The sequence below is a fragment of the Cydia pomonella genome, chromosome 7, assembly GCF_033807575.1.
Source record: "Cydia pomonella isolate Wapato2018A chromosome 7, ilCydPomo1, whole genome shotgun sequence".
In the NCBI taxonomy this organism is placed as follows: domain Eukaryota; kingdom Metazoa; phylum Arthropoda; class Insecta; order Lepidoptera; family Tortricidae; genus Cydia; species Cydia pomonella.
In genome coordinates, this window is record NC_084709.1 from 9,859,816 (window position 1) to 9,886,403 (window position 26,588).

The 26,588-nt window shown below is 34.6% G+C and overlaps 1 protein-coding gene across 4 annotated transcripts in view; it reads left to right on the plus strand.

Moving 5' to 3' along the window:
• The window catches only part of LOC133519782 (netrin receptor UNC5C-like), a 172,736-nt gene that overhangs the window by 137,201 nt on the left and 8,947 nt on the right, over positions 1-26,588 (plus strand). For 3 of the 4 annotated variants that reach the window (XM_061853872.1, XM_061853874.1, XM_061853873.1), the window contains 5 exons: positions 4,636-4,835; positions 11,515-11,593; positions 16,243-16,416; positions 17,115-17,165; positions 20,430-20,582. In XM_061853872.1, coding sequence (XP_061709856.1) covers positions 4,636-4,835; positions 11,515-11,593; positions 16,243-16,416; positions 17,115-17,165; positions 20,430-20,582 — 657 coding nt within the window. The remainder of the gene's footprint in view (positions 1-4,635; positions 4,836-11,514; positions 11,594-16,242; positions 16,417-17,114; positions 17,166-20,429; positions 20,583-26,588) is intronic. The other variant, XM_061853875.1, reaches the window with a different exon arrangement.

Below are 26,588 nucleotides of genomic sequence, written 5' to 3' on the forward strand. Positions count from 1 at the left end.
TCAAAACAATACCGCCAGTAAAATTGCTTAAAACAATGGCAATTTCTCTTTATTAATTAGGAGCAAACTCGACATAATTAATTGGTAACATACATGAAGTATATGATATACATAGTCTCAATCTTGAAAGTGATATTATGGCAGCTTCAATACAGATGTACAACTCCTTTATGTGGTGTATGTAACAATCTCGTTCTTAAAACTGGAATTAAACATACTTTAACGGAACGAATAATTTTATAATTATGTTTGATAAGCACGACTACTTAATACTTATGATTTTACGGTACGGCTTACTTCACAATAAGGAATATGCTCTAAACAACAATAAAATCAACTAATTCACTCGACGAAAACACAACACCAACGCATGTACTGACTTTAATACAGGAGCTCTAAATCCCCAACTTGACAGTTTTAATTGTTCCCCCGCTTAAAATACACTCTCGAGCGACATTGCTATAAATGATAATACAATACGTGTTCTAACTGACGCTTCTACGTCTCCTGTCTAAGATTTACGGCAATGTACATAATGCATTACCTTTTTAATGGCTGAGTAAACGTGTTTAAATTTAAATTCGTTTAAGGAGTTAGTTAATAGTGGGCCTAATGTGGAACTATTTAAGCAGCAGCTGTTTGACTACTATTCATTTCTATTTAGTTTTCTAAATGACTGTTGTGATCTCAAAGATTTACCAATCCGGATGTGCCTAATTTTCTGTTAGTTGATTTATTTTCTGATTGGAACATTTTAAAATTTTAAGGCAAATTGTTTTCGAAATGGACATCGGTTTTTTCTTTATTTTGTGTATTCCAGTCACATAATCTCGACTTTAAAATTTAAACTTGAATAGGTATTATCCACACAATAAATCTATTTTATTATAACCTTTTCTAGAGCTTCTAAGTCCTTTGTTCCAGAATTTTGTGGAGGAAATGGAACGTTGTCCGTAATTTACGGCGCATGAACTCACCGGTTCAGACAAACTTATATTTGCTGTTGGGAACAGCGCCACATCTGACAGTTCTCATGTAATTAGTACGTGGAAAAGTTTCTTACAATTTTAAGCACCGGTAAATCTAAGTTTGGTTTAACCTAACACTTATCATTTACGGCTATCACCGGATGACTTAAAATTTAAAGGGAGGTAGAATTTATTTTAGAGTTCGTATGATATTTTAAAAAGATATAGGCATGGCATAACGGTGAAATTTGTAATTAGGATGAATGTCACCTTTATTTTTTTGTATTATAAATGTCATTTCTTAGATTAAATGTTGTCGCACAAATGGAAAAATGCTAATAAGCATTTATCATGATCGCACAACAAAGAATATGCAACAATATTTCAGATTTCGTATACGTTCCAACGATGCAACTCTTAAGTCTCCCATATAAAGTGCCACTTCACACTATATTGTTAATTTAACAATATAGTTTTAAGCTACCGTACCTCAACACTGTAGCCCTATCCCGTGTAAAAGGACTTATAAGGTCAACAAATGTAACTACACATACGTCTCTTTAGACAACAGAAATAAATAGCAGCGCAAGCTTAGTACTCGAGCGAGTAATGGAGCGTGTTCACTCTAGATTTATGGTCCGCTCCACAGTTCGCAGTATTCGTTTTGCAGCCGGCATTAGTTCTTATGAAACCGAGAGTGTCGTGATTTGTTATTGTAAGTTCCTGTGATATATTGGAGGAGTTTTGATTGAGAGTGTCGACATACCCTTACTGGAGAAAAACTGCTGAATAAAATATTTACATAGACATTACCAGACATTTTTAAAATACAGTATTTTACAGGGAATTGGTTAAGACTTTTTATAACCAGCTTATTAAGGAAATTGTGGAACAAACAAACTTTGGTCGACTTACGATACATTTGCAATGTCATCAAATGTTGATTATGTAAAAAAGTATTCCCACACTTCGGCTTTTTTTTTATTTTAAAGTTTTACAAGTAGGTAAATTGACTTATTTGATATTATTAAACCGAGTCTCAAAATTGGTTTGTCCAAGACGGTCACATTATTCTCTTGCCTCGTTGGCAACATTGTGACCGCTATTGAATTGTTGTTGAATTGTTTAATGAAAGACAATTATCGCCGACGACGGGAACGAAGTAATCGACCGGCTTGTTACGCTTTTTATTAAGATTGATGTGAGAAGATATTCGGGGACGGCTCAATTTAGGGGACCAAGCGAAAATAAAATAGGTACCCAATAACTAACTAACTCTCCAAAGATATCTTGTGGTTATGATAATATCATAGTTAAAGTTATTGATGCAATAAAAATAAATTACCTATATATAAAAATAATAAAAAATAAGTATTAAAGTCATACATTTTATAAATTAACATGACAAAACAAATGTTTTTTTTTTTGTTGATAAATATACCATACAATAATTTCATTATCAAGAAGGATTCAACACGTAGTCACAACGGCGCTTAACTTACCAAAAATATTTATATTTTGTGTGTTTGTACAATAAAGAGTTTATACATACATACATAAAGAGAGATTCTAGTGTTTTTATGTCCCTATTAAAAAGGCCAGTCTATAAAACCCAGCTACAATAGGTAGTACAAACGAGCCATAGAGCGTTTCCTAGTATCGACGTGAAACTGATACGACTTTAACGATCAATCACTAAATAGTCCACAATTTCCACCTTAACGTGGACATTGGTTTACGACCGTTACTGTGTATAGTAAAATAACCGGATTACTCTATTAACCACCACTGTTAATAGTGTAATCTGATGAGAACCTAAATACATATTTGTTCGAACAAAGTTCAGATTCATGAATTTAGATAGCTCCACTACGTTCTATTAAATGGTAGCTTAACCCACAGACAGACAGTATCACGGCAATATAGGTTAGAGTAAAAAAGTAAGCTTCGAATAACATTCATGGGTATTATAGATTATCTTGTCTTGTACCAATATCTTTAGAGTTTAGTCCAAACCCTTATGTTGCATAACAAAACTGTCACTCCTTAAACAATTATCACATTACAGTAGCCAGTCCACGCGTGCGTGATAAATTGTAATTGACATGGGTTTTGTTTGTATGAGCTCATTCATTTTTTGTATGAAGTTCGCATGCGGGCGTTATGCAACAATGGAATGTCGAATTAAAGAGAGATATGGGAATTCGATGCCATTATTGTCCCATTTAAGCCTTAATTTAACCACAAAAATGTTTAACTGAAATCAGTTGTATAAAATGTATTTTGTAATTCTCTCATTTGATTCAGATGTAACAAACGCATATAGGTATATGAATAATAGTAGGTTATGTGACTGCTACATAATAAAAGGCATAAAAATACACGAGTGTTTTAATGCCTAATCATGTACCGTTACATACACTATTTTATCTACACACATATTATAAACTTTACAGTACATATGGGGCTACTTTATAGCACTAGTGCGAGAAGTAGCATATTACGTTACTGTGTCGAACATTTAAAGGGCCATATGTACTGTAAAACGTTGTACGATACATGTGCGAATAGGTAATTCGCAACTCGTGTCGATTTAAAACACTCCCTTCGGTCGTGTTTTAATTTATCGCCACTCGTTTCGAATTTCCTATTTTTCGCACTTGTATCGTAATGTACTATTCTATGATGTATTCACTAACCCAAATTACAGCCAACGTTGGGGCACTGTTGCTCTCTTGGCGGAGCTCGCGGATATGTGGTGGCGTCACCGAAATATTTTTATCGCTCATTTTACACGAAACTTTTGCTATAGTTACTTTAAAAACAACAAAACATATTCATTTTATACTTCAAAGATAAACTGTAGGTCAAATGTCGGTAAATGAAAACTTTTTCACGCATGTTACGCATTCGTAATTTTTTTTTAAATTAAGAGACAAACTAGAGTCGGGGGCCTATTTCCGTATCATTCGATACAAATATGTCAAAATTGTATGCAATTGACATTTCATTTCGAACAAAATGGCATCTCGACTGATATTAGAATAGAGGTCAAATCGAATTGCTTTTTTTTTCAGAGATGTTCGAAATTTGAAGTCATAAGCAAATCGATTTTGATGTAGTTATGCAGCAATTACAACATCATCACAGATAAGAAATTTGTTTTAACAAAACAGTTTATCGTGATGTTGGCCATTATTTACGGATTTTGAAAGCATCATAGAGGGTTTATGATATGTGTGTAGATAAAACACATTACTTGACAATGCAATTTTCAAAATTGATTCTTAGTAGGTATCGCGTGGCATACCTACTAAGTATTCGTATAAATCGGTCTTTCAATTTTCAAATTAAATTTTTGATTAATTTAGCTAGGTATTGAAACAAAAAATAAAGTAGGTAATGCCACAATAACGAAAACAACTACATAGTAAAGTTGATTACATATAGCATAGTTGGCCGAATATGTTTCCTAAACAAACGTGTTTATGATAATATTTGAGGATAACAAACATTAATATTCACATTCACAGTAATGTTTATCATCGGCATTCATCCATTAGTTTGTTTGTAGCCAATAAGTACAATAGTTAATAGAAAGTTGACACTAATAAGTAGGATAAACGGCAATTTGTGAACGCAAATTAACGCATTTTTCCTTTTACAGATCTCAAGAAAGTGTTTACGATGTCACCATCACCAGCTTCGGTCGAAGCAGGTTCCACAGTATCCCTCCGCTGCGCCCCTCCGCAAGCCGCGCCTACCCCGCGAGTGTCATGGCTAAAGCACGGGTCACCTCTTCAGCAGGATCATAACGTACTGATTTCTGCTGAGGGGAATCTAGTGATATCAAGAGCTACGTTACAAGTAAGTCATATACAAATTCAGTTCGTTCAAGCATCATTGGATGATCGAACGTGATGTACGTACATAACATACATAATATTATAATATTTATTTAAACTATTGCACAAAGAAACATATCGCGGACTTAACACCTTAAGCATTCTCCACCAGTCAACCTATACTTTGGGGGCTAAACATAAATAGTTAATTTGGTGCTTTTTTACTTAGGTATACCGATATTGATCTGATTCTAAACACTGAAACCAAATCGGCGTTACAATATATAGTAAGCTGCAGAGATAACTGACCCCCCCCCCTCTCCCGCCGCAAATAAATTTCTATTCTGGGGGGCAGTTATCTCTGCAATTTACTGTACACGATAAACTCTCAGATTATTCTCAGATTAACTATTTTTAAATAAGTAACGGCTCAACAATAGCATACTCGTATCTTTAGTCAAGATTATTTTTTTACCGGTCCATTAAATGATTGATAAAGCTACTTACTTCTTAATCTTGATAGAACCTTGTCTTCCCGCGTAACTGTAAAGATAATCCGTTATTTTGACCTTTAGTTTCAATGAGTACTTAAAAATAACTTAACAGTCATTGTAGGGGAGGGGTGCCTAAGCGGGCAGGCGCTGTTTTGTTGCGGAAACTTGTTAAAACTACGACAAGAATGTTTCATTGGATAACTTGAAAACTAGTATAGGTAAATATTTATCTAAATGTTGATAGAACTATATTATTTTGGTGCTTTATAACTCGAAAAGACAACAAGAGTTTGGGCGATTTTCTTTACGTTTTTGCGATTTTATTATTGTTTAATTAAAAAAACGTGGTCTGGGGCAAAGCGAGAAGCTGCTAGTTCTGCTTTGAAAAACATCTATACTTATTTTATTTAAATAACTTATCGAATGATAAATCAATATGAGAAACAAAACGAAAAGGCAGCCTTCATTGAGACGTTAATGTGAATTTCCCCCCTAATTTGCAAAAAACTAATAAAATAGGTCTAAAATTATATAATAACTTGAAAATCAGTTTCATATGTCAGTTATATTTGCAAATATTTAAGGTCTCAAAATTATGTTTTTTTTTTTAATTAATAAGCATTATGCTTAATAACAAATCTATTAGAATATAATTTACGTATTGTTCCATGCAATTTTTTTTCGTAAACGGTCGATATTCGTTCGAAATGATAAATGTAAGGATAAACAACAATAGTTCCCGCTTGTCAGACATTTCGTGCACAATCCGCATAAAATTCCGCTGACAGACAACCGTGAGTAACATTTTTATTGAATACAAAAGTTTCGAGCGCGCCATTTTTATTGTTCAGTAGTTTGGCAAAATTCAAATTGTAGAAATAAAACTGTGCTGTTAACTCGTTCCGTGAAATATTTTCAGAATACGGGTCATTATTGGAATATAAAGTAGAAATCGTTTATTTCGAATGTAAAATCGCTGTGCTGTGTGTGCCTTAGTTAATCGTGTAATAAATTCTTATATAGAGCTCAATTAGCCTTATCCAACACCAATTACGTTAGTACTTTTTGAAGTTATTGCCGATATTAGACCGCGAGCCAGGGACAGATTGCCATGGTCAATCGCCTCCCGGGCGACAACTCGTATAGTGGTTAGCGGCTAGGTATGATGAATCCTCGTGGACGTCAGCTGCCGCGCCGTTGGTGGGTTTAGGAATGGCACCCACCGAAATACATAAAAAGATTGTCATCGCCTCCCGTTTGATACTTTGTCTGTCTTGTGTTTGATAGTTCAGATGCTATTGTTAATTAAAAAAATCGTCAGCCGGTTATATCGAGGTGGTAAGAATGTCAGCTGGTCGCATGAACATGTCGCACAACAACAAATAATGCAACCTTGCATGTAGCATTTCATCAGGCGAAACTCTAGAAACGCCATCAATGGATTACGCAATTTACACATTACGCATACTTTGCGCTCATAAAGTGGTAAGGCGCATATTTTTTACATGTTTATTTTACAACTATCGGTCTTTCCACTGCGATACTACCGGCTGACGGTTTTTTTAATTTAAAACAGCATCTTAACTATTTTCTGACAAAGTATCAGCCGGGAGGCGATGAATGACGGTATATGCTCCTGGCCCGCGGTCTATATTCTCTGGTACCTGAAATTAGGTTAGTTTTTATTCATTTCCTGTTATAAAATGTAGTAGGTACAAATTTGTCGTATTATAACTTATTTTAACAAAGTGATATTTCAGCCTCTATTAACCCTTAATGTGAAAACATTTCTTTTCCCATCATATTTTTCTCCTAGCGTGACGCATCCAAAACCCATCCCCAATAAAATTAAGTGTTCATATCTTAAAATAACAATGGCAGAGGACATCTGACTGTTACAGTATGCAATAATAATTATTTTACATCTACCCTCAGATCATAATATCTATGCATCTACCCTTTTCACCATTTATCAATATTATCATTAAACACTGATTTTAGTATAAAGGCTGGGTCTTTTCTTAGAATTTATTCATAGATTGTGACCATAGTATTTGTCTTAAGTAGACCTTGGCATAGCATTAAATGTATAATATAATCATTGAAAAATAATCAAAAATAATTCTGGTCAAGGATTATATGGTAATATGGTTACTTTTTACCATCATACACAGAATAAAAGCAAAAAACTTCCTGTGGACTTTCTAAACGTTAAAATGTTCCTGTTTTCTTGATATCTTTTGCTCACAGCAAATATCTCTAGTTTGTTTATATCTCTTTGGTAGCATTGGTCATATATGAGATCATACTCTTTTAAAGTTTTGTTACAGTAATGTATATAGGTTCGATTCAAAATGAGATGACGCAATTCTGTGTTGTTTTGTTGCTATGTCGGGCAAATGTGGTCCATAGAATGTAATGTTTATATTCCTGTTTTAACTTACTCGGTATTATTAAGTTCGCTTCCGTTAGGCCTATAATAATAAACGGTTAGTTGAGTCTCGACGCCAACTTAATATATTTTACTTCAATTACTTTGTTACAAATGATCTGCACTAATCTACAGTCTATATTGAAAGAAAGATGAAGTGAAATCATCTAATCCAAACCTTTCAGAAAAGAGCGTCCTCTTGGAGAACGGATTTTAAATGCCGGCATCGCACTTACAACCCCTCTGGTGTTGCGCGGTGATTCGTCTGCCTCCTATATCATAAAAAAAGAATGAAGAGTCAGCGTCTAATGGTTTATACGCCAGGTTTATTTTCATAAGATTTTTTTTTTGAATAAGTGAAAAATAAGGTTAAGGTTTTCTTTATCAATTCTATCACACAAAAACACCGTTTACACGCTTTTACTATTACGCATTAAGTAGCAGGAAATTTTCAAAACAAACTTTCGTCATACCGTTCTTTAAAAAAAAACGTTATAGTCATTAAAACGTTTATAGCCTATAAATAATTATCGTTACAGCTTATTAAAACCGCAAATATAAAAGTCGTATAACTTACACGTGTTTTATTTAGGTCATGAAAATGCTACACTTTTAAGAATGAACCTTTGCGTGTAATAAATAAAGTTGCATTTATTTTAATATTGACACGTGACAAGTTTCCTGTGGTGAAGCATGTGAATGAGACTTGCCCCTTGATGATTGGAGCTACAATATGTTTTGTATTAGATGCCATGCGTTAGTGTTTAGTTGTACATTCTTATACGACCCTACAAGTACTATTTTGAATTGTATGCATTAGTGTTTTATGGTAATAAATAGGTTAAATTGGGTGGGCCAAGTCCTTGAGTGAACTTATTTTTACTTATTTAGTACAAAGTTTATATCATAATCTTCTTAATTTTAACACGTATTTACTTTACATTTGGTGTATTTATTTCACTCTATCTTTAATCAATTGTTTTATTCTGAAATTGTGTCTTATATTGAGGAGTGCATAATGATAATTATTATATCTGTCTTCTACAGTGTCTCTTTAAACATATTTATGTATTTGAATAAAAACCTTGTTCTTACGTTAAATTTTAACCGCGACCTGGTGTTTGATTCAGCTGCATGCACTTCCGTAGGTAATTTCGTCTTAATCCAATTGTAATCGAGGTGGATCAAGAAACTCTTCGAGGATAAAACGTACGAAATTGAGGGCACATTAGACAGGACAGGTACTACAGCAGTCAGTAATAAAAGTATGTATCAAAAATTTGTCAGGACTTTGTATCATCATAACATTGTGTTGTTGTATTATTCCGTGAACTTATTTTGATTAGCGTAAAATCCTTAGGCCGGGCCGCATAGGTTCAACTACAACAATCATCAACAAATTATCTCACTACATGCTTTACGGTTTTATAATTCAGTAAAGCAATTCACTAACGAGATAATGCCGCAGTGTTGCAACGTAATCACATAGCTTAGCTACAGCATGAATAAAATATCCCACCACTTTCATCAGGGCTTTGAAAGACAACACCGCGCAGAGGAACGCAACAAAACGGCAGACGGAGACTTGTGTTGCAATTAATAAATGTCCGTGCCGCTCGACTAATTAGTTGGACGCACTTTGAAATAAACATGAAATAAACAAACGAATAAACACAGCGTAAACAAATAAAGTGCGAGATGGTGACGATTGTTAACGCTAAGTCAGAGTTGGTTAATGCTACCCTAGTTGGGATTGATAGCAGAGTCCATTGCAAGTGAAGATGATTGTCAGTAGCAATAAATACTCGATGATGATAAATGTAATTATACAAGTTGTTCATGAGCAAATACTGATATTTTTTTAAGACTATGATTGTTTGAAATGTTTATTTTACTAAGTATTTAGGTGTTAAATATGATTACCTATTTATTAAATGTACATTTCTAAAATAACGTAAATAAAGAGCTGTGAATAACCTTATATTTAACCTAACAAAAGACCTTAATGAAGTGTATCAACCTAAATAAAATTTTCATGAAATATTCATTGTTATTGCAAAGGAATTAGACTTTAAAATAAAGACCAAATGAAGAGTGACGCTTGCAAATACAACCAATGAAGATTGACTGCCAATTACTTTGCATGAAAACGATAAACGTGTTTAATGCTCTGAATTATGCTAACTGTTGCCATAAATTTATATGACAGATTTATACCACAATTTACACAAAGAATTATCATGTAGAAATTACGTGTTTAAATAACTTTCGCAATCTTCACTTCCAGTTAATATTTATTATAATATGTTTACTTATATGAAAAGCAGAATGCAGTTTTCAGCGAGAACTTTATCATGTTAGTGATTAAGAGGAAAGGGGACGGCCGCTTCTCCTTACAAACGTATTTCCCATTTTCCTCTCTGGATATTGATATTCTGAAATATATTTACATAATTTGATGTAAGTATATTAATCATAGCTATACCGGGACGTTTGACTTTTTCGATTTTATAATTCTTATTAAAATTAGGAGCTGTAGTAAAAACAGATTTCATATATTTTTTTCTAATAAGGGTAATCCCACGAGACTGTAACGTCAGTTACGTCTTTCGTGTGTTCTTACATTAATTAAGTAAATTTAAGTATCCAGATATCTGTAGGGCTACGCCAGATATACAGACACTTAAATTTTTTATTAATTGATTTAAGAACATACGAAAGAATTGTTAACTGACGTTATAGTCTCGTGGAATTACCCATAATTAAAAATCTTACAATAATTAAAAAATCGAAAAAAAAAAACAAACGTAGAGGCATGCTGTGGTGGATATACAACAAATTGTATCAAAATATTTTCAATAATGTTAATGACCAGAAAGGAAAATGAGGACTACGTTTGCACAGGCCCTCCACTTTCGTCTTAATAATAGGTGTAGCCTACCTATTCGTTACATGTGCAGTAAAAGTTTAAGTGATAATTGTGATATTTAACTTAATAGTCTTCCAAGAATTAAATACTTGTTTGAACGCCGTGATCATAAATAACAAATTTACTAGTGTACTTAAAAGTCTAATAGCTTTGCTTTGAGGTTTTACAGTTAGTGAAGGCAATTTCACCCCTAATAGTTCCAAATATAAAATAAACAAAAAGCTTGCAAATGGTAATAGCGCATCTCCTCTAAACATAAATGTCGTTTCATATCCAAAATATCCGCCTAAACCCTAACCAGAACCACCCACGAACGACAGCAACGCAAATAATTCATTCCATCTCCGGTTTCCGTTGAACCGGCTTGCTAATTAGCAAACGCGTGCAGACATGGATAAATTGCAGGCGATGTCGCATTGTACGTAACGTTATATGAGTACGCAAAGGTGTCGGAAGTGCTCTTCTTAATTAATAAGTACACCGCTTACTTACTAAACCTCATCTGCGTATTTTGTTATGCTCTGTAATTTGAACTCTATATTTAATTCAAAAAGGTTGATTTTACCATGATAATTCGTAAGCAAAATAACTGTAAATAGTTAATATAATCAGCACGCGTTGCTGGAATTAATGCTTGTCCGTTGTAATTTTAACACAAGTTTTGTCAGTTTCTGCTAAAAGGATTTTGCGCACTGAATTTCTGTTTCAACATTTGTTCCTTCAAATTTTATCCGCATTGTGCTCTGCTTTAAGATTTTCACTGAATATTAATATTAATAAATGTTAGTTTCTATTTACATCCATATATATTTTAATGAACTCACTAAATAAGCTATATTGTCGACAGGACATGGCGAACTACAGCTGCGTGGCCGAAAATATCGCGGGCAAAAGAATTTCGGAACCAGCACTTCTAACCGTCTACGGTAAGTTTCTTTTTTACTTCCCTTGACACTCAAACTAAGTCCACATGGTGACACTTCAGTGCCCCATTCATTAAATTCAGACGTCGAAATAGTACGAGTAGCACATGTGTGAGTAGTGTAAGTGGCTACAAGAATAACAGTTGTTGGCAATATAATACGACGTCTTTGTTTTGATAATAGGCGTTAATATATTAATGAAGAATTTAACAGGGTTGAGTGTTTTCTTATTTAAATCGTTATTAAGTTTGAAGTTTTAAAAGAGATGGCGAATACTCTAGTCCATATTCTGATAAAAAGTGTTAAGGGAAGTTGTTAGTAATTAGAGTTACAAACAATATCGAATGTATAAAGGTAGCTAGAATAGCTAGACATAGGCAAAACAACTTTTAGGATGTTATAATGTTGATTCCTACACATTAAATTGAACCCTTGCAAAGGCCCAGCAAAACATAAACACAATTCAATTCGTATCCACCGACATATCAAAGGATTAATAACAAAATTGCCCGCTAATTTTCCAACGATTTAATACGCTTTACCTAACAAGACATCGAACACGTTCTACGCCTCACACAATTCATCAGACAACCATTTCCGATGGAGTTTAACGCTCATTTCACCCTCCTTGTACGTAATAACTATCTTTACTTCAGCGAGATCAAAAGGGCATGCGCCGTACAATTATTGCACTGATGCTTGCGCTGGCGCATGGGAGAGTCATTAGGGACGCGCCCACGCCATCTCGGAAATATGGCGCCTGGCTAACTGATTGCAATCAGCACCTCTGACTTTACACGTCCGAATCCTTGTTTTATATCATTAAGGCTAAAATTATTGGTGGTGTGCTATTTTGTCTGGTAATAACAGATATATCGTGCAACGTTGTAACGTCCCCTCGCACTATAAAGACCAACAAGCAAACAAAGTACATGAATAAAGTAATTTCTTCATTATGCCTACGAAATTCATTTTAGTATATCAGCGTCGCAAAGCTTTCTTTATACTTTATTTACATTAAGTAAAGAAAATAACGTATATTTGCAAACTTTATTGTACGAACGATATCTTCAGGAAACAATATTAAGTTAGCTAGTTTGGTCATTACTCGACCATGATCAATAGCACTTCAGCTTCTAAATCCTGTTGCGGTTTCGTCCTAGCTTAGGCAACCTTCGAAATCCTGTGGATTATAAACTGAACCTCAATTTCTCCGTGCAAACTTACCTATAACTTCGAAACATACATATATTTAAGATACTAATTGGAATAGTTATTCCCGCTATTCGGGGAGCAATTACGTTTATTAGAGGGACAGAGCTCCCTTTGTTACGTCTGTACTAACGTGTGAATTGGGCAATACACGTTGTCGCGTAATATACCTATTGTGTGTGTGTGCCGTGAGGGTTATTATTTCCCTGGATATGGAATCCAGAACTTTGTATATCTTTATACAATCCTACCATTTGTTCCTCACATGCAGCATATCCTATTGATTTTATTAAGCCTGATGTATCCATTCCACTTCCACCACGCCATTAGTGTTATGAATTTTATTTGGCTTGGTAAACTATGTCAGCAATAGGTGTATAATGTGTGTACCTTAATGATTTTAATATTAATAACAATAATTCAGATTCTGAATACAAAAATATAAGACATTTAATTGTGTACCTGCATGTATTATGTATTTGTGTAGCCTCATTTATTTCAACACTTACGCTTATTTGCTAATTAGTAACACTATTCGTTGGGTACTAAAAATGCATTTATATATGAATTATGCAATAGTTTTTAACCCACCTCAAAACCAATAGAACAAAGAAATTATTTTTAACCATTGCCATAAATAAACTATTTGTTTTTTTTCTCGTTTAAGCCTGGAAGCAATTTCCAAAAACCAATCCCACCGCTATTGCCTTACATATTACCTTTTATTGCTAGTGGGCGTGCCGAACAATACTTACTTCACACAATTATTTAATAGTGGCCATGCGTGTTAGCGGTGTCACGCTATTGTAGGAATTATCTTCTATCTCCAAGATAGCATTCCTCTGAAGATGCTTCTTTGTGCTCAGGTGATAACTTAAAAACTTTAATGACGCAAGGAAATTTCTAATTCGGTACCGTTAGTTTATTAACATGTTGAAAATTGTTATCGCTTTTGTCTAAGCTTGCATCTTCTATTATATGAGTATTATAAGTCAGTGTTTATGTGAACCCTAAATTTGGACAAATATATCATGATGAAGAATTTCTAACGAAGTAGTTTTGGAATTGTACATTGAAAAGCTGCTATCCCCACTAATTTCAATTCACATGTTCATAAGTCATAACTCAAAACAACCGCCCATAATTACTAGCCTTTTCTAACTTAATTTAAACTTGTAGACAGCAGATTAATATTAACAGTACTTTAATAAGTTAATAACGGAGCCGAATTCTCTAAGGGCAATCAATTTTTATTGGGAATCCAACGCGAGAATGATTAACCACGGGTGGTCTGAAACAATTTGGATGAAAGCTGTTTCGATAAAATTCTAACCAAAGCAAATTAGGTAATTTTACTGATACGCCATTAAACTAAGTTTAGGCGAAATAGATAACCCATATGTTAACAGCAGGAGTTCATTACATATTTTTTCATGTTTGCAAATAGTTCCGAGTATTACTAAAACAATATATGGATAATAAAATTACTTTTATTTACTGATAAAATACGCAACTAGCGATCTAACTTGCTATTCTATTAAAGTTATGGATGAAAAATCAGTAGTCATTAAAAAAAACCCAAGCTTCAATTTTCAATATTTATGCATTTTAAATTTGAACCACATTCTTGTACCTCCATTACCAACTTTACAAAAAAAGGGTTGCCGTGGAACGTGTATTCGGGACAATTTAGGCAACATATGGCGAAGAATACCGTTAAACGAATGAGCGTAATGACGCTTCATTATAGTGAGTTTAGTGATGCATTTGTCGCTTCAAGAATAATGGCGCGAAGCACTTAGTGGGAGTAACAAAGAGTGTCGCATATTAAGTAAGAGTATGAGCGAAAATATGAGAACATTATTTTGATGGATTCTTGAGCCATTATTTAAAAAATGTAAGACACATATTTTAAGTAGTATCTAAAGCGGATGCATACTTTTTTGACCATTTTTCTTTTGACAGCTTAAGAACTCTGATATTTCTGAGGAATCCATCTCCTCTGGTCTTAATCGCATTTCTTTTGTTATTTACACTAAGACTACCTATGCATACTTATTGACAGTGTTAGCCAAACGTTAATTTCAATTAAACAATAACCATTACAAATTGACCCCGTAAACCGTAACGGACGGTTATAGTTTACGGGTCAATTTGTAATGGCTATGGTCAATTGCATTAACGTTTCGGCCAACACTGCTTATTGACAACCTTAGCATTAAACAATGTTTTTTTTATAGCTAAATACACATATATTTATTTTTGAAGTTTTATAATAACTACAAACAATTTACAACTAATATCAATACCGTTACCAGAAAACAATAAGTATGTATAAGCATACATACTTACTTGTACGTGGCCGAGGGTAGGTTTGATCTTGTTGACAACTTCTGAACTTCTGACCTTAGTACCTATTATGACTTTGCACTTCGGGCTATTCGGGCTTCGGGTTATCTTATCAAAGTTATTTTTTCACGATACACTTGATAAACCTTTACTTAATTAATTAAAATAATAGCAGTTGTACTTATTACATATTTTAACCCGATTATCCAACAAAGACAAACTAAAGTGACCCTCCCAATTAGCGAACAGCCGTGGTGGTCAACATCACCTATTCTTGAAATGGGTTTCTAGGAAGGCTGTCGCGGTTAGTTAGCCTACAACGACACGCAAACTCGCGTGCCCCAACCAGCATGCAACCGATTTGCAGAAAGAGATACCTGAGAATGACTAGTTTTTCGTATTAGAAACGCTTTTGATTTTTTGAAGGGAAATCGCCCATTACAAGATTTCGCCTTGCATTGATGAAGATTAGATAGAAATAGCTTCCGACTGATTAATGGTTGTAGAGCAAAAAAAGGAGTGATATATTTCGTTGAGAATTAAAGTATTATCTTTAATAGAAAAATATAATCGCTTCGGTAGACAATTTGTTATTCCAAATTGTAAAAATAACGGTTATTTTTTTGAAATGACTGAGTTTCTTTTAGAAAGAATCTGTCGAACAGATTAAATTTTATATTGAAAGACTAAAATGTTTACTTACTATGTAGTATTTTCATGTAGGTACGCAATTTAATTAATATGAGCATAGCAGAGCACCACATCTGGCACGCATAGTTAGGTGCTTATCTCCCATCCATCCATCAATTAACACATCTAGGCGAGACTCAAGTAAATTGTGGTGATGGATTAAAAAAATATTAGTTATAATTATTGTGTTCTGCAAGGTTTTAATGCCAAAACTTACAAACTTGGGGTGGGATTGTTCTTTAAAGGAACGCGTAGCAACCTTCTACCAAGTAGACCGTGGCGATTCTCTGGTAAAATCCGTCTGTGGGCACAGATCTTTCTTCCCAAAGTGTAAGACTTGGGTATGGACAAAAATTGGAAACCTTATTTTAGTCAGGTCTAACCAAAGATTTTTTCTACAGTGAACGGTGGTTGGAGTCCCTGGGGCCCCTGGACCCAGTGCCGCTGCAACGGGCGCGCCGCCGGCGGCCAGCGCCGGACCCGCAGTTGCACGGAACCACACCCCCTTAATGGCGGCGCGCCATGCCAAGGACAAGCAGTGCAGAGGACGCCGGACTGCATATCATGTCCAAGCGGTAAGTAGACGACGCCAAAATGTGTCTGCAGTGCGTTCTCTAGGAAATTATGATAATATGTTATGAGTTATGAATAAGATATTATGTGCTGTGCCCTTACAAGGTCCATGTGAGACATTATATATTATATATAACATCTATACTGTACCAGCATGGTTGCAATAAAGAATTATTATTATTACATTACATTAAATTTGGATAAAGTTGTAAATGGAACTTTAACTCAATGGAACCCTAAATAAGATTTCAATATTTTAACTTTTTTATAGTTATGTTAAGTCAACAGCAAATATTTTTCACAATCGCCCAAATATGCCTGATATGACTTACGGATGATGATTTACTGGTTCATACCAACTTTTGAAGTATATTTAGTAGGTATAATATTAAAATACATCTTTTTGTAATGTGTATGCTAGTTTTTAAAGTATTTATCTATGGGCCACTAGTTGCCTAAAATAAAGTATTTCATTTCATTTCATTATTATAGTTACTGTCAAAGTTGCTTTAAATTCGGCTAGAGTGACAAGCTTCCACTGTTACCATAAACTTAATTAATGCAGGTTTACGTCAGTCCCAGGTAAGCTCAAGCTCAAGGTAAATTAAACTCCCACCACACTTAGACGACTAAAGTTGTTACATCACCTGTAATGCTACAATTACTAAATTTAATATTTACCTTAATGCTGCCAATGAAGACGGATATATGGATCTACAAGCGTATGATAACTCACAACAATTATTGATCGGTAAGTACCTAAGTTGACACACTAGAGCTCAAAAACGTACGTGACATGACCCTGACAATTTAATTTTCCACTTTTATAGCCCCGTTTAAATTAAAACACCAGTTAAACAAAGTCGCATCGAACAATAAAACAAAGGGCGCGTGCCTAAATCCTTTCATTACGAATCATAAAGACCATTTTAGTCATATCATGGATCTAAACAAAAAAAACTTTTATTCCTACAACACAAAGTCGAGTACTCAGTCCGGTCACATCAAAGCACTTCATAGCAGTTATATGAGGGCGACGAATTTTACCGCGTTTCTGACAAGTCGCATGCGGTAGTGTGGATTGACATGATGTTTTGAGGATGTTGGCATTATGGAGTCTTATGAGTCATAGTTCGCTCGTTTGATTATTCATGCTTTTATTATTTGAGATCATTAAATGTGTAACGGAAATGTCGTACGCAAATTGTAAGGGTCCAATCAATTGAAATATCTTATTTCATTCGATTAATAAATGATTAAATTATCAGTGGTCTTTTACTTACTATTGCTCAAACTAAAATAAACATTATTAATTCATAAATGTGACCTAGTAATGTAGTTAAACATTCGATTACTAATCCGGATTCTTTTGTTTATAAATAAACTCAACCTTGTGTTACTAACTAATAAAATAGACCAACCGGGTAGACAATAAAATCCAATCAAGAGATGTTAAACTCCAACTCAGGATTATTGTTCAGTTAATTGGTTACACATGTCTGTTCCTCTTTGGCGGTCTTCACTGTAGCCGTTTCAGTCTAAACATTTTATTAATGCACTTCACTTCAAAGAGTTGAATAATAATGATGAGCTGGAATTTTATGAAAGAATTTTATTTACTCATATGGAAGAGAGTTCTTGTTAAGGAAATATTTAAAATTTTATATGCAACGTTTTAGTTTCTTAACATAATTATATGAGGATATTCGGAATGTATCCTTCATTCTTGATAGATCCAGTCCATAGATCCAAAATGGATCTAGTGAGAAATGTTTTTCTTGTTAGATCCAAATTGTTTGAAGTTATTGTGTGACTTTGTATGCTTTTAAATTAGTTAAGGTTTATATGCATAAGACATGTGACCAACGCAATTTTTTTATAGTTAGCATCAATAGTAGTGTATGAAACAACGCGCCAAAAGTCTTCCATTCTCGAAGTCTTTTCCAAATATAGATATGTCTCAACAGATTGCGTTTAAAAAAATCTGTAACAGTTTAATTGTTCTTAATATAGCGGCATTTTTTTAAAGCCAACAGAAAATTGTTCATTCTTTTGACACAGTCTGGTACGCTACCTTTGATGGTGAACTATAGCTGTGCATATAAATATATTATTATCACTTTTTTTTTCAAGAAAACCAATATCAGTATTATTGTCACCTGCCAGCAATTCGTGTCAAAAACAATTGTGAGAGATATGCAAATACGGGCTTCCTAAACGAGAATATACTGGAGTATATACTGGCAAATTTGTAACGTACTCTCGTATATGAGGCGGCCCAGATGCGATTTGCAGATATTAAGGTACCATTACAATTTTTCATACGTTTTTATCCTCGCACATCTGCCACATTGTTTTAAATTTCCTCTCTGAAAGCATATGAAGCTATATTACATAATTTACTCGTTTTATCTCGTGAAACGTCTCCAAAACGACTTCCTACAAAATGCTTTCTTAAAATTCGTATGGACCCGTCAGTGGGACGCAATTACATACAATTTATTAACTTACTTCGAGCCATAAAAAGTTGTTAAAGTAAAAAATACGTTTTACAAAATGTGAAAGTCCTTCGCGTTGTTCCTCTAACGAACCTCGACTGATTTATGTGTGTGCGCATTAATTAATAAGAAATGTTACACACTGTTGTAGTTTAATATGCGTATGGTTCCACCCACACACGCAGGGAGTGAATAATTGGCGGGAGGAAGTCATGAGACTTAGCGGTTAGTGGTATAAATAATGCCAGGTATTTTAGGGAGCTATTTTTGAGGTTAGTGATTGCTTTCGACATATACGTCCGGTCTGAAATTTAGATGTTTTTTATGTCGTGTAGTTCAATGAAGACATGGAAAACGGAAAAAATATGAAAGTTTTTTTAAATTTGAAATAGTTTTATCTATCAAAACGAAAGCAGTTTAACAGTATTTAGAATTTAGAAGAATAGGTACGTTTTTTCCAAAGATCTAAGCTTTCAGTATTACAAAGAAAGAAGTAGCTATATTCTGTGAACGATGTCTTAACTATTACCAAAATTGGAATGTAAGTTAATAAACAAGTTAAATAAAGATATGAAAGTAAGCTAAATACCTATTTGAGTATAAGTACCAACACAGACATACCTAACCTCATGCTTAGATACATAACATCTAATTGATAGAAATATTTGTGGTCGTCATCTATATCAAACTAAATACTTATTCCAGTCGTGGTTTCGTAAATTCAGCGTCCTCACGCCACCCACGAAAACCGATTGGCGCTAATCCCTAAAATGTTTAGACCAAACACTAACCCAGTATAAGCACCAGCGCTATTATTTCTTTTGAAAAAAAAATCAAGTGATTTATGCCCGACTCGTATGTAAGGGCAGTTACGGCGGGCTGATGTATTTTAATTTCAATTTATAGAGTCGATTGGCCGTGGGTATACGCTCTGAATTATTAGATATCCTATTAATAACGGCAAACGATGCGGTAATTGCTGCAGTGCTGGCAAATCAATACTGAATCTTATTTCTATAATCGTAAGAATGAAATGGAAATGAATCAAACTGTTTGTAAAGCTCGCAACTGTTTTGAGATGAAATCTACAATATTCGTGCCTTTATATGTTTTCGTCTGTTCGGACGGTAAAACGTAGGCGATTGTTTATGGTTGATAGGTTTTTGACAATCGGCGAGTAGTCGATCTTTTAAAAGATAATGGATTCGACGTTGTTTGGCTCTTTAATGTTGACACTTTAAACAAACTAAACACTAAAACAGAACCCAAAAAATATTAACCAAGCAAATAGCGAAAATACCCGTCTCGTCACGTTTACCTTGGTAACCAAGAATGTACATAAGCATTCGTTTTTTACGAAAGCATCTATCATCTAAACTTCCCGCCCAGAGGAGATGTTAGGCATTATTGGGATTCGTCTGGTTTCCTTACGTTTTTTTCCTTCACCGGTAAATTAGCGTAAGTGTAGAAAACAGGTCAGCAATATCGTAGATCGCTAATTTTCATATTTTCCACAGCGGGTCGCTGGGGCCCGTGGTCGGAGTGGTCGGTGTGCGGCACGGACTGCCAGCAGACGCGCCGTCGAGCCTGCGTCGGGGACACGCCTTGTTTGAACAGCGCGCACGTGCAGCACGCCGACTGTGTGGGAGACTACTGTGGAGTGCATGAGAGTAAGTATTAGAAGTAGAAGTCTATATGATTGATTCCAACTCCCAAACGGTTTAACACTGATATCCAAATTAAAGTTCACTAAATGTCAAATCATATGAGTGTTCAAAACACACTAATATAGGCCCCTGGTTGGAGTAAGGCCATCTCCGTATTATTTGGTATTATGTCGCATTTGTCGGGGCTTGTACGGGCCAGGTACTTAGGCTGTGTGGGGTGCGCACTGTCCGCAAGGCTGCCGCCGCACATGCGTCGTGGAGATTCCTCGTTCAAGCGCGCAATCGCATTATGCAGACTTTTTTAAACGACTGGTAACTAGAGTAGGTAGTGCGATCTTGAAGAGTAGTGCGGTAATACAAAAACAGTTCAGTTGGGTCGAGTCACAAGAAACTACTTATACAAACAGACAGTCGAGTTATGAACTTTTTCTTTTTTCAGTTGTCTAATTATAATTTTGCGAACAAATGAAAATGAAACAACTATACGACCCTGTTATAGCTTAAGAAATACACACAATTTACACCTTTATTGAATCGTAACATACACTGTTCGTAAAAGCATAAATAATGTAAACATTCAACACACCTGTCACATTAAAAGGAAGAAAGCCATAAGAAAAGTAATTTAAGTCATAACGATAAAGGATGACATCTTAAAAGGGCGAAATATTAAAAAGTATACAGTAATTTATTATCTCAAAGAATCATATATAAATCAACCACAAAAAACATAAAAAAACCAACACCTAAATAATTAAAAAGCTGGACATTTTTATGTCACAGATATATAAACAAAACATTTATAAATAATGGCGGAGTCAACTGCCAAAATATTTTATCATCGCATTTAGACAAGAAAAGACACATGGTTTTAAGAATTACAACTTTTACGATTTCGGATGCTGGGACATTACGAAACTATTCCACAAGGGGCATCTTAATTAAGCCATTTCTATGAAATGTACCAGAGTTCCAACAACCAGATGCCATGCAACTAAAAATATACTTCCTTTTCCGCGCGAGATCATAACTATGAAATGTTACACGGACTGCTCGCTTTATAACAGGCTATCGGTTATACCTGTAACCTACCAGTGTAAGATGACCTGCCCACCCTTCTTCCGATTCAAACGATCTTGTATTCTTAACCTCAGGTATAAAGAGAAGAACGGACCAAAGTAAATTGGCCGCGTTAAAAGATTCGAGAGATACTAAAATCGGGTAGCCATGACCATCTGGGTCGTATCATATCGACTAAATATAGACGAGGGACTAAAATTTTATGGTGGTCGTACGGAATGTTGACTTACAATTTCGAGTCTTAAAAGGTTGTTCTATAGCGTAATGGCCTAGTTATTTCTTTCGAAATTTTCAGTGAACACTTTGGTGATTATTCTAGCACGTTTATTTGTTTTATCGTACCCTTGATGAAAATGAATATGTTTATATAGATAAATATTTCTTTCCATACCTATATATGAGCAGCCTTTAAATCGGTCAATTAGTTACTTTATATTGTGCCATCCTTAAATCCACTATATTGCACAATGCAATAAGTAGGTAAAGAAGCAAAACCAAAACATTAATAAAATTAGACATAAAAGTAATGACTTTGATTTTGTTGCCTGTCAACCAAAAATCGAGGAAAAGATTAAAACACATTTAAAGACATTACCATAATTGCGAAAGCTGCAGTTCCCCCGGCAATCGCGATCCAATACCCAAATGGAAAATGATCAATCCTTATTTTGTTTATAATAGCAATAAATCATTTTCGTGGTCCCCGTTGACTCGATTTCAATTTCCTATGTCTGTTTATCGAGAATTTGATAAATAGCCCCAGGCAGCTTTGCCAGTTGTTTGGTTTACTCAACAATTTCTTTCTCGTACCACGTTCGGTTTCACGCTAAATAAATCTGCAATCTCTGACATATTTGCTTATAAATTGGCTTTGGTTATCGCTTGTTTTAGATTGATTATTATTTATTGGGATCATCGCTCAGGGAATTGCGTCGAGGGCTGATGTTTCGTAAATTTTTGCGCGGGTGTGTGCTTGAGATTGGTGATGATTACCTATTGGTACCCAGTAAAGATACGGTAAAGCAAAAAACATAAAATTATAATAGCCAGATTTTTTCAAATATATATATATTATTCAGAAACAAACAGTCTTGTATTGTTATATTAAATACAATAGTAGTTACTTATGTTGTAGACTTACAGTTTCCTTCATTAAAATATGTGAACCTAAACATTAAATGATTAAAGTATACGAGTTATCTATATGAATCGTTAATAACATAAACGGTGTGTTAATAAACAGTGCTAGAAAACCTGCAATAATTTTATAACAATATTATGGCTGTTGAATACATTCTAAAGATAATCGTTTGAAGTTAAATAGTGATTCATGGAAAACATCTACATTTTTAAATTTTATTAAAATTATAAAATTTACAGATAACATGTGCAGAAATCCTACAAATATTCTAACCGGATATATTCATATTTACCAAATAAGTAAATATGACGAAAAAAAACACTATTTTTTTTTTCAAACTTATATTTTCAATTTTATCTGCAAGCATAACGAATTTTTGTCTAAAACCAGTAAAAACTAAATCACAAAAAATATATTATGTTAATCTAATAAATCTACAAACGTACGGTGCAACTGTATCATGTCGTAATTCCAAGAAAGAAATATATAGTATGTAATTTTGTTTAGATGCTCATTAAATGTTCTAGAAAATATATGTTTATACAAATCCTACATACAAAAATATCTGTACCTTATTAGGTGCCTACATACTCATAACAGAACGCATATGTTATGTTGGATTCTAGGTCGTATAAAAGTAATACTAGAAGCACAATAATAATATTTATATATATCCGTTAAACTAAAAACAACAAGTATTATAAATCTTATACCTTTAAACGAGCAATTCTTGTATATATATATATTTCTGTGATCTCGAAAACGGCTCTAACGATTTCGCTGAAATTTGGTATATGGGGGTTTTTGGGGGTATACAATCGATCTAGATTAGTCTTATGTTTGGGAAAACGCGTGTTTTCGAGTTTTTATGCGTTTTTCTTTCGACGCAGAATATGGTCGCTAATTTCGTGTTGCCGGCCATTGTCCGTCTGGCCTAGCGGGTTAAGTCGCGGACTGCTAGAAACGAGTGTTACGGGTTCGAATCTCGCCCGGTGACTAACTTTTTTTTTTATATAAATGTTCAAGTTTATATATATTTTTTTAATTTTTTATTGTTTTAGACAAGTTTAATTTAGTAAAAATGTAGTTAAGATTATCACCTATACACACAATAAATAGTTATAACCGAGCAACGCTCGGTCGCTCAGGTACTTATTTCTAATTCGCCATACTCGGAAGGTCCTTAAAATTACTGGAGTATAATGAAGTCGATGTTGTTACCCATGGTTAATAATAAATATCAAGGCTACTTATTGAGCATGAATCTGGCGATATCAATCTGCATGGTAAAATAGAGACATGAGTGCCAAATAAGACGTTCTAATTCTAATCACGATAACAATAAGGCAACTATGGCAAGGCAATCTATGAAGGAATTTAACAAAGATATTATGACGTTGCATCAGCAAAGCTGTAGCAGTAACGCTGCTACAGTTGAAATTCGAATGTGAAATTTGATTGCACTTTCGTGGTGGCTTGAAAGAACTCATAAAAGTATGCGGGTTAAAGCTACTTAAGTAAACATTCTTAAAGCATTCCATTTCTGGCAGTAACGTACGAGTAATTTCCCGATCACAAAACGGAGCACGTACTCCTTATCGGCCTGAAAATTCCTCTAACCATCAAACCCAAAACCATTACTTAGAACTGATTCAAGCCTCGCAGAGAATGTGGACCATCAGCAAATTACCCACATGAAAGGTGAGACTTGAATGCGGGGAACGCGAGGACCATTCATTCGTACCGACGCCGCTACTTCATTAGCCTAATTGCTGGCGTATAAAGGGGAAATGGTTGAATTTTATAGCTGCTTTTCATCTTTTGTTGCCTAAACATTGGAGTGTTAATTCAGCGCTAAGGCGAAGCGAATTACGTTGGAAAAGTGTTGAAGTGTCTGTTAAGGGTCTGTTGTCTGTACCTCTTTGAGTACAGAATGCTTGCATTGAACAGAGTCTACATGGATCAGTGGCATGAAGTCTGAATTGTTTACTTATTATTTTTATGTAATTGACTAGGTAATAACTAATAAGTTCATAGAAGTCAAAAGTAATCTAATTTTAACTTATAATTTTAAAGCCTAAATCAGGCTAAGATTTCAGTTTTATGACAGTTTGAAAAACCCGCGAATATGCCTTTGAAATTAAATGTTACTTTTCAGATGAATTTTAACCAGCCATACAATGTTACATATGAACGTTTTTGTTTTCAAAATAGGTACATAGATACCGACAAACCACCAAACAGATAGTCTCTATCTGCCAAATATGGCCCAAAGGTAACTCAAATATTTTCATGAAAAGGAAAAAAACCCAGATCAAACCTAAAAGAGCATACTTAATTATTTAATAATTATTAAAAAGAATAATTAACTTATTGAACTCTTGGACCATACTTGTAGTTGTAGTATTGATACCAAACGCTACCTGCAATACCTATATTTTACATAACTAAACGCCTTTAACAATTAATATTCGTCCCGAACAAAACGCTAATAGATTCGAACAATGGAAGTAACATAAGAGTTATTGCTAATTTAGATCCATTGCTGATACGGAGATAATTGACGTACATGGCCCGGCCGGCCGTATCTAGGGCACACTTAGTTAAGCTTCGGTTACAGTCATAACTTGCTGTAATAGAAGAAAGATTAATTGAAATGAATTTATGAAAGCTTTTGAAACAAGAAACGACACTGCGTTTTATGTCATTAATATTTCTTGAATATATAAAGGAATAAACGCACAACTCTGTTGATAAGGGTCGTGGGTTTATAGTTAATTTATTATGTATTTAGTAAAATGCATAGTATTGTTTTTATAAAACGACAAAAATTTAATCGTAATAATTTTAAATTATTTTAGCAACGATTTGTAGATAGGTATTTGCCGCAACGGCGCACGCATAATTTGATATCAATCAATCTGAACCATAAACAACTCCCAAGTCCCATACGGTTTAATGCCAACCAAAGTTTGAAACGTGATAAATCATTCGCTACTTCATTGCGGACGTCAGTCCCTAAACCGCGTAAAACGTTGCGGAATTAATTTACGATTCGTTCAAACGCTTATCGGATTAACGTCGAAATTTGTACGCAGTGTAAACATTTGTCAGTGCCAGCCGTACATTCGGAACTGCAGTGAGATTGCAGATACAAAATCCAATCGAAATTTACAAACCCTTGTCGCTTTACCCATAACGCGGCAGGAGGCCTTGCAGAATTAAATACGTTGACGAAAACAAGTACGCAAACGCAGCCCTAAAGGCTTAGGTCCTAAAGGTGATAGCGGCGTGGTGCGTTCGAAGGGGCGTCGGGATGCAAGTCGAGCTCGCCCGCTGCGTTCTCTCGACGAGATCACAACAAATCATTCACGGGACCCACCTCCGGTAATGATAGCTACATACTCACATATTGGTTTTGGTATGATCGATACAAGAATCTGACTTTCGTCGCGAGTATTCATGTGGAAAAATAATGAACTAACATGACGTGTTGATTTAATGACACGATGTTTTGGTTTGAGGCTGCTGACGTGACGAGTCAAAAATAAAAGCATGAGAACAGCAAAAGAACATTTAAGCCTGTTGCGATTCATTAAAATCTTTGATGGATATTTTCAGATTCTACATTTAAATCCTCTTGCAGATAAGATTTTGCTACACCACCGTATATAGACTGCGATGGCTGCATTAGGGTGTCCCCAAACTAGTCGACGCCGTTTCGGCAAATCGCGTACGGAAAAAGCTTTATGTCAACGCAATAAGAGCGAATAAGTCGTAAATCGGCT